At 48.9% G+C, this 9,348-nt stretch overlaps 1 protein-coding gene across 1 annotated transcript; it reads left to right on the top strand.

Moving 5' to 3' along the window:
- Window positions 1-265: 265 nt before the first annotated feature.
- On the top strand, window positions 266-8,913 carry LOC139399936 (rhodopsin kinase GRK1-like). Its single transcript, XM_071145070.1, has 7 exons — window positions 266-1,134; window positions 4,125-4,252; window positions 4,815-4,972; window positions 5,192-5,275; window positions 6,642-6,766; window positions 7,521-7,722; window positions 8,587-8,913. Exons 1-7 carry the CDS (start codon window positions 433-435, stop codon window positions 8,874-8,876), a joined length of 1,689 nt encoding a protein of 562 aa, XP_071001171.1. The 5' UTR covers window positions 266-432; the 3' UTR covers window positions 8,877-8,913.
- Window positions 8,914-9,348: the final 435 nt, after the last annotated feature.

Genomic DNA, 9,348 nt, shown 5'->3' with positions numbered 1-9,348 from the left:
TGTGTGTGTGCGTGGCAGGGGCTTAACCTCTCAGTCTCAGGTCTGCTCCGGTCCCAGTAAGGGGAATCAGTGCTCCCTGTGTGTCTCTTTCTCTCTCTCTCTCTGCATCCTGCGCTCCAGGGGTACAGACAGACAGACAGATCACCCCTCTGCTCTCTACTGAATCATTACAGTCTGGGGGAAACTCTAATCCTTTCATTTCCTGTGAAGATTTTGGTCGTCCAGCCGTCTGTCCTTCTGTTACTCCTGTCCTTCTCCCCTCCTCCTTTCCTCTCCCCCTCTTCTTCTCTCCGTGTCCACGACGAGACGAGTTGTCTGGGGATTTTCTCATTCTCCCTCCTGATCTGTTTCCCAGAGGAGCTCGGCGCTTCTCTTCTGTTCCTCTCTCTCTTTATTTCTCTCTGTTTGTTTCTGCCTCCATCCTTCATCGCCATGGATATGGGCAGCCTGACAACGGTGGTGGCCAACTCGGCCTACATCTCGGCGCGCGGGAGCTTCGACGGCACAGCCAACCCGTCTGCCAACCGAGACAAGAAGTACCACGCCCGCCTGAAGCTGCCTCACATCACGGTGTGCGAGGGCCTCAGGGAGACTCTGGACCTGGGCTTCCAGACCGCCTGCGTGGAGCAGCCCATCGGCAAGCGTCTGTTCCAGGAGTTCCTGGAGGCCAACAACGAATACAAAGGCCCCTGCCGCCTGTGGAAGGACGTGGAGGAGTACAACCAGGCCGAGGACCAGGACCGCGTTAAGAAGGCCTCCAAGATGCTCTCTCGCTACATGGATCCAAGCGCCAAACACTTCTGCCCTTTCCTGCCGGAGAACGACATCACCAAGGTGAAGGAGAAGCACGCGGAGGCCGGAGACGATCTGTTCGTGGAGACTCTGACCAGCGTACTGGACTTCCTCAAGGAGGTCCCTTATACCTTCTACCTGGACAGCATGCACCTGAAGAGGTTCCTCCAGTGGAAGTGGCTGGAGATGCAGCCCACGGGAGAGGACTGGTTCATGGACTTCCGTGTCCTTGGGAAGGGGGGCTTCGGGGAGGTACACGCCACCTCCATGAAGGCCACGGGGAAACTGTACGCCTGCAAGAAGCTCAACAAGAAGAGGCTGAAGAAGAGGAAAGGATATGAGGTGAGAGACAGAAGACCTGTATTACTATTATATAGAGTGGAATTTGTAGTTCACTTCTTAAAAATGGAGGACAAAATTGGTTGCCATTGGAATGGAGGAAGGAGTGCCTGATGGGTAGTGTAGTTCATGGAGGGAAATGGCTATGTGTCAGTGGATGGGTTGATACATTAGGGTTAGGTGTTGGTTTCAGTACATGTGAGTTTTGTGTGAGAGCTCTGAGGAAGTCACTTTAAAGAGGGAAGAGATGAAGAGAGAGAGAGGGGAAGGGGAGAGAGAGAGAGAGAGAAAGGGAAGAAGAGAGGGAGAGATGAAGAGAGAGAGAAGCGTGTGACGGACAAAACAGAGTTCACAGTTTAATTCATAAAGTTTGTGTTTTGGGGACGATGAACACCACTCGTAGGACAACTTATCCAGAGCATCTGTCCAGGATAAGCGATGCTTAGTGGAGGAGGGCCGATTACGGAACAGACTTACGTTAGTACGTAGGAGAACACACACACACACACAGGCGTTAGTACGTAGGAGAACACACACACACAGGCGTTAGTACGTAGGAGAACACACACACATACAGGCGTTAGTACGTAGGAGAACACACACACACAGGCGTTAGTACGTAGGAGAACACACACACACACAGGCGTTAGTACGTAGGAGAACACACACACACACAGGCGTTAGTACATAGGAGAACACACACACACACAGGCGTTAGTACGTAGGAGAACACACACACAGGCGTTAGTACATAGGAGAACACACACACACAGGCGTTAGTACATAGGAGAACACACACACACACAGGCGTTAGTACGTAGGAGAACACACACACACAGGCATTAGTACGTAGGAGAACACACACACACACACAGGCGTTAGTACGTAGGAGAACACACACACACACACAGGCGTTAGTACATAGGAGAACACACACACACACACAGGCGTTAGTACCTAGGAGAACACACACACAGGCGTTAGTACATAGGAGAACACACACACACACAGGCGTTCGTACGTAGGAGAACACACACACAGGCGTTAGTACATAGCCTTCAGCCTTGACCTTCAGCAGAGTGTCACAGCCCTTCAGATTATCACAGGGATTTCACACTACATAAGAACCTCATTCAGGACTATTACCCAACAACACACCTTCCACATGTCTTCCTCACAAATAGCACCCTGTACATCCCTATGGGCCAAGGTCAAAAGGAGGGCCCTTCATAGGGAATAGGGTGCCATTATATAGGGAATAGGGTGCCATTATAGGGAATAGGGTGCCATTATAGGGAATAGGGTGCCATTATAGGGAATAGGGTGCCATTATAGGGAATAGGGTGCCGTGTAGGATCATCCCTATAGATTTGTTCTATGCCGCAAATAGACTAGACAGAGGAGTGGTCTGGGCTGTGGTGAAACTGTGTGTGTGTGTACGTACGTACGTGTGTGTCTGTGTGTATGTGTGTGTGTGTGTGTGTGTGCACGTGTGTGTGTGAGAGTTTGTGTGCACGTGTGTGTGTATGCGTGTGTGTGCACGTGTGTGTGTGTGTTTGTGTGTACGTGTGTGTGTGAGAGTGTGTGAGTGTGTGTGAGAGAGTGTGTGAGAGTGTGTATGAGAGTGTGTGTACGTGTGTGAGTGTGTGTGTGTGAGTGTGAGTGTGTGTGTGTGAGTGTGTGAGTGTGAGTGTGTAGTATAGTGCAGTACTCTCCAGTAAGATGAATGTAAGTGTTGGACTGTAGTCCGTTCTGGGCAGTGAGGGGTAAGGGTCTGTCTGGAGTGGAACTGAACGAACAGGGGACATTGAGATATATTGGGCAGGGTCGTGGCAATGGTTAGAGTCGCCATGAAATACAAGTGGTATTTCATTAAAATACCCCAGGGGTCCAGCTATTCCTCTAGACCACAGTGGCAGCTGGTTTACACACTGATGTCTTCCAGGAAAACAAGGTGTGTGAACTCTGGACTGTCAAATCACTCGTGGATACGAAGTGACATTAATCCCTCCACGAAGTGCCAATGCAGGGAGCAGAGGAGCTGTGCAGTGTGTCTGTCCTCCATGATATAATCAGTGATAAGCCCCATAGCTGCAGCATTAGAATGATGATTGAGCTCCTTATTCAATACGTGCCAACTCTGCCATGTTTATAAATGGAGCAGATCCCTCCCTGCTCGGGGTATTGGGCGTGTGTGTATGTGCGTGTTATCACACGTGCTTACGTATAAGTGTGTGGTTGTCTTGTGTGATGTGAATGAACTGATGGACCTTGCAGCCTGTCCTGTGCTGACCTTAGACACATGTTTTGGCACAAATGGCACCCTATTCCCTATATAATGACACCCTATTCCCTATATAATGGCACCCTATTCCCTATAATGGCACCCTATTCCCTATAATGGCACCCTATTCCCTATATAATGGCACCCTATTCCCTATAATGGCACCCTATTCCCTATAATGGCACCCTATTCCCTATATAATGGCACCCTATTCCCTATAATGGCACCCTATTCCCTATATAATGGCACCCTATTCCCTATATAATGGCACCCTATTCCCTATATAATGGCACCCTATTCTCTATATAATGGCACCCTATTCCCTATAATGGCACCCTATTCCCTATATAATGACACCCTATTCCCTATATAATGGCACCCTATTTCCTATATAATGGCACCCTATTCCTTATATAATGACACCCTATTCCCTATATAATGGCACCCTATTCTCTATATAATGGCACCCTATTCCCTATAATGGCACCCTATTCCCTATATAATGACACCCTATTCCCTATATAATGGCACCCTATTCCCTATAATGGCACCCTATTCCCTATAATGGCACCCTATTCCCTATATAATGGCACCCTATTCCCTATATAGTGCAATACATTTGACCAGAGCATTATGAGCTCTTATGAGCCCTGGTCAAATGTAGTGCACTATATAAGGAATAGGGTGCTTTTCCCCTCCGGTCCACTAGGGTGCGATGGTGGAGAAGAGAATTCTGGCACGTGTCCACAGCAGGTTCATCGTGTCACTGGCCTACGCCTTCCAGACCAAGACTGAGCTCTGTCTGGTCATGACCATCATGAATGGAGGAGACTTGAGGTAAGATAGCTTGCACCTATTGGGTGGGTGTGGGGAGGGAGGATACCTGAGGTAAGATAGCTTGCTCCTATTGGGTGGGTGTAGGGAGGGAGGAGACCTGAGGTAAGATAGCTTGCTCCTATTGTGTGGGTGTAGGGAGGGAGGAGACCTGAGGTAAGATAGTTTGCTCCTATTGTGTGGGTGTAGGGAGGGAGGAGACCTGAGGTAAGATAGTTTGCTCCTATTGTGTGGGTGTAGGGAGGGAGGATACCTGAGGTAAGATAGCTTGCTCCTATTGGGTGGGTGTAGGGAGGGAGGAGACCTGAGGTAAGATAGCTTGCTCCTATTGTGTGGGTGTAGGGAGGGAGGAGACCTGAGGTAAGATAGTTTGCTCCTATTGTGTGGGTGTAGGGAGGGAGGAGACCTGAGGAAAGATAGCTTGCACCTATTGGGTGGGTGTGGGGAGGGAGGAGACCTGAGGTAAGATAGTTTGCTCCTATTGGGTGGGTGTGGGGATGGAGGGTTCTATTTATGTCTGACTATCTACCATTGTTTGTAAAGCATCACTCTAATCTACGGTCAGGTATCATATCTACAATGTGGATGAGAACAACCCAGGGTTTGATGAGCAGAGGGCCTGTTTCTACACAGCTCAGATCATCCAGGGTATGGAGCACCTGCACCAGAAGAGAATCATCTACAGAGACCTCAAACCTGAGAACGTGCTGTTGGATAATGAAGGTAAACACACACACACACACACACGCACGCACACACACACACACACACACAGTACATAGTTTCCTACAATACACTTTCACAACTTAAGTCAATTTACTCTAAACACTAACACAGGACATGGGTCGACACTGACGTACTCTGGGCTGCTAACAATATCTCTGACGTTTGTTGGAGGTGTGTGTGACATTGTCGTCCTGATGTTTGCTCTCTCTGTCTCAGGTAACGTGCGTATCTCTGACCTTGGTCTGGCCGTGGAGCTGGCGGACAACCAGACCAATATCAAAGGCTACGCTGGGACTCCAGGTACACTACCACTTCCCTTAACCCACCTGTACAGTACAACTCACTGTACTGTCCCTGACAACTCACTGTAGTGTCCCTGACAACTCACTATGGTGTCCCTGACAACTCACTGTAGTGTCCCTGACAACTCACTGTAGTGTCCCTGACAACTCACTGTTCTGTCCCTGACAACTCACTGTACTGTCCCTGACAACTCACTGTAGTGTCCCTGACAACTCAATGTACTGTCCCTGACAACTCACTGTACTGTCCCTGACAACTCACTGTACTGTCCCTGACAACTCACTGTACTGTCCCTGACAACTCACTGTACTGTCCCTGACAACTCACTGTAGTGTGCCTGACAACTCACTGCACTGTCCCTGACAACTCAATGTACTGTCCCCGACAACTCACTGTACTGTCCCCGACAACTCACTGTACTATTCCCGACAACTCACTGTAGTGTCCCTGATAACTCACTCTACTGTCCCTGACAACTCACTGTACTGTCCCTAACAACTCACTGTACTGTCCCTGACAACTCAATGTACTGTCCCCGACAACTCACTGTACTGTCCCTGACAACTCACTGTAGTGTCCCTGATAACTCACTGTACTGTCCCTCACTGTATTGTCCCTGACAACTCACTGTAGTGTCCCTGACAACTCACTGTACTGTCCCTGACAACTTAATGTAGTCTCCCTGACAACTCACTGTAGTGTCCCTGACAACTCACTGTACTGTCCCTGACAACTCACTGTTCTGTCCCTGACAACTCACTGTTCTGTCCCTGACAACTCACTGTAGTGTCCCTGATAACTCACTCCACTGTCCCTGACAACTCACTGTACTGTCCCTGACAACTCACTGTACTGTCCCTGACAACTCACTGTTCTGTCCCTGACAACTCACTGTTCTGTCCCTGACATGACACACTGCTGTAACCACTTACTGTACCTGTCCCCTCCTCTCTCTCTGACCCCTGTCCTTACCTGTCCCCTCCCCTCTTTCTGACCCCTGTCCTTACCTGTCCCCTCCCCTCTCTAGCCACCTGTCCTTACCTGTCCTCTCCCCTCTCTATACCACCTGTCCTTACCTGTCCTCTCCCCTCTCTATCACACCTGTCTTTACCTGTCCTCTTCCCTCTCTATCCCACCTGTCCTTACCTGTCCCCTCTCTATCACACCTGCACTTACATGTCCCCTCCCTTCTCTAGACACCTGTACTTAACTGTCCCCTCTCCTCTCTATCTCACCGGTCCTTACTTCCCTGGCATGTAGCATAAAGTGGGGGTCAATAGTAGATGCCTATACACTGTATATAGGGTGCCGTTTGAGACGTAGACAGAGGACACTACTGTTCCCTTTGACCTCTTCCCGGCAGGGTTCATGGCCCCAGAGCTGCTGAAAGGGGAGGAGTATGACTGGTCAGTGGACTACTTCACCCTTGGGGTCACGCTGTATGAGTTCATCGCTGCCAAGGGACCTTTCAGAACCCGAGGAGAGAAGGTGACTTCTACCTTCCTCTCTTCCATCTCTTCTTCTCCCTAATGTCCTCTTCTACCTTCCTCTCTTCCATCTCTTCTTCTCCCTCCTGTCCTCTTCTACCTTCCTCTCTTCCATCTCTTCTTCTCCCTCCTGTCCTCTTCTCCCTTCCTTCTCCTTCTTATCCCTCTCTCTCTCTCTCTCTCTCTATTCCGTACTATCCTCTCTCTACTGTACATTCTCTCTCCTTCTGTCCCTCTCTCTCTTCTTCTCTCTCTCTCTCTCACTCTCTCTCTCTCTCTTCCGTACTATCCTCTCTCTACTGTACATTCTCTCTCTCTCTCTCCTTCTCTGTCCCTCTCTCTTTTCTCTCTGTCACTCTCCCTCTCTCTCTCTCTCTCTCTCCTTCTGTCTCTCTCCTCTGTGTGTGTCTCTCTCTCTCTCTCTCTGTCTCTCTCTTGCTTTCTTCAGTCACAGCTCACCTCTGTCTACCTCCATTCCAAATTGTCTTCTTTTCCATATGGAGTGCACTACTTTAGACCAGAGCCCTATGGTCCCTGGTCAACAGTAGTGCACTAAACAGGGAATATTGTGCCATGTGTGACGCACACAGAGGCTTGACAGAGGTAACGCTAATGAATTATGTACTGGGTGGGTCTGGTCAGGTGTAACCTAACCTAGGGCTAACACATAGAGTTAGTTAGAGGGCACAAAGAGGTACATAGAGGTTTGGATATATGTGCCTTCTGTCCAACTCTATGGGCTGTCATCCATTCAGGTGGAGAACAAAGTAGTGAAGAAGAGGATTCTGAACGACCCCGTGGCCTATCCGGAGAAGTTCAGTGAGAAAGCCAAGTCCATCTGCGAGGCGCTGCTGTGCAAGACGGTGGACCAGAGGCTGGGCTTCAAGAACGGGTCCTGCGACGAGCTCCGAGCGCACCCCTTCTTCAGCGAACTCAACTGGATGAAGCTGAACGAAGGTGCGGCCTACATCACTGGGGCTACGTCCAAAATGGCACCCTATAATCTGTTGGCCCTGGTCTAAAGTAGTGCACTATATAGGGTCCTGGTCTAAAGTAGTGTACTATATAGGGCCCTGGTCTAAAGTAGTGTACTATATAGGGCCCTGGTCTAAAGTAGTGTACTATATAGGGCCCTGGTCTAAAGTAGTGTACTATATAGGGAATAGGGTGCCATTTGGAATGGAACCTGCTGCATCACCTTCTGCTCTTATGTGTCGTCATCGTCACAGGCCGCTTTAGAAACGTGGAATCATCAACGATGTGATTAACAAAAAGAGATGAGACAGTCAGGAAGAGGAGCCACCAGTACATCTGAATGATAATACACACATTACCCAATATATACACATTACCCAATATACACACATTACCCAATATACACACATTACCCAATATACACACATTACCCAATATACACACATTACCCAATATACACACATTACCCAATATATACACATTACCCAATATACACACATTACCCAATATACACACATTACCCAATATACACACATTACCCAATATACACACATTACCCAATATACACACATTACCCAATATACACACATTACCCAATATACACACATTACCCAATATACACACATTACCCAATATACACATTACCCAATATCTACACATTACCCAATATATACACATTACCCAATATACACATATTTGTCATCCTTTGATTAAATCTTATTCAAACCAAATAACCAATGCAGCTAAACTTCATTTCAAACTGTAAATCAACACAACTGACATGTGGCCAGTTTCCCATGAACAGTCCCATGACTGTCTGGATGTGGTGTTGTGTTCCTCCGACAGGGATCCTGGTGCCTCCGTTTGTTCCCGACTCCAAGACTGTCTACGCCAAGGATCTGGACGCCGTCGGAGCTTTCTCAACAGTGAAGGGAGTCACCCTGGACGACCCCGACAAGGAGTTCTTTGATGAGTTCGCCTCGGGGAACATCCCCATTCCCTGGCAGGAGGAGATGATCGAGACGGGGATCTACGGGGAGCTGAACCTCTGGGGGGTCGGGGCGCTGCCCAACGACCTGCGCAGGGAGAGCATCCTGGAACAGCCCCCGAAGTCCTCCACCTGCTGCCTGTCATAGATCAGAGGTCAAGGGGTAGGGAACATGGAACTCTTTGGTTGCGTTCCCCTGCTGAGACGTTGCATGCATCAGCCAATGGCTGCGTGCCACATCATCGACCGTGGCATCGACTGATAGATAACATATAATGTGGGTAGCTGATACTGTAAGTAAAATACCAATCCAGACGTTGTCAGATCTGGCAGGCATGAGCAACGCCTAGGGCACGGGAACGCGCCCTTTATGAATATCATTACTAGGAAGGATATCATTGGCCGGCCGAGTGGAGGAAGTAGTCTCGGGCCAATGGCAGAGATGTGGTCACGAAGGAGGCGGGTGGATTTAATGGAATGGGATGGGTTGTAAAAGGATGGAATGTTTATGTAGTTTATTATATATTATGTATTATTATGTTTATCAAAATGAACAAGTTAAAAGACGTTTTAGAGGGCCTCCCGGGTGGTTAAGGGCGCTGTATTGCAGCGCCAGCTGC

The sequence above is a fragment of the Oncorhynchus clarkii genome, unplaced genomic scaffold (assembly GCF_045791955.1).
Source record: "Oncorhynchus clarkii lewisi isolate Uvic-CL-2024 unplaced genomic scaffold, UVic_Ocla_1.0 unplaced_contig_1616_pilon_pilon, whole genome shotgun sequence".
NCBI classification, from domain to species: Eukaryota; Metazoa; Chordata; class Actinopteri; order Salmoniformes; family Salmonidae; genus Oncorhynchus; species Oncorhynchus clarkii.
Note: the sequence above shows the minus strand (reverse complement) of the source record. Positions and strands in the feature narration are given on the sequence as shown.

What these genes read in the sequence shown, in the direction of transcription:
- LOC139399936 (XM_071145070.1), top strand. Translation starts at nt 433, where the DNA reads ATGGATATGGGCAGCCTGACAACGGTGGTGGCCAACTCGGCCTACATC. An exon ending in ATGAATGGAGGAGACTTGAG is followed by an intron (nt 4,253 to 4,814) that starts GTAAGATAGCTT and finishes ATCTACGGTCAG; the next exon opens with GTATCATATCTACAATGTGG. An exon ending in CTGGATGAAGCTGAACGAAG is followed by an intron (nt 7,723 to 8,586) that starts GTGCGGCCTACA and finishes TTCCTCCGACAG; the next exon opens with GGATCCTGGTGCCTCCGTTT.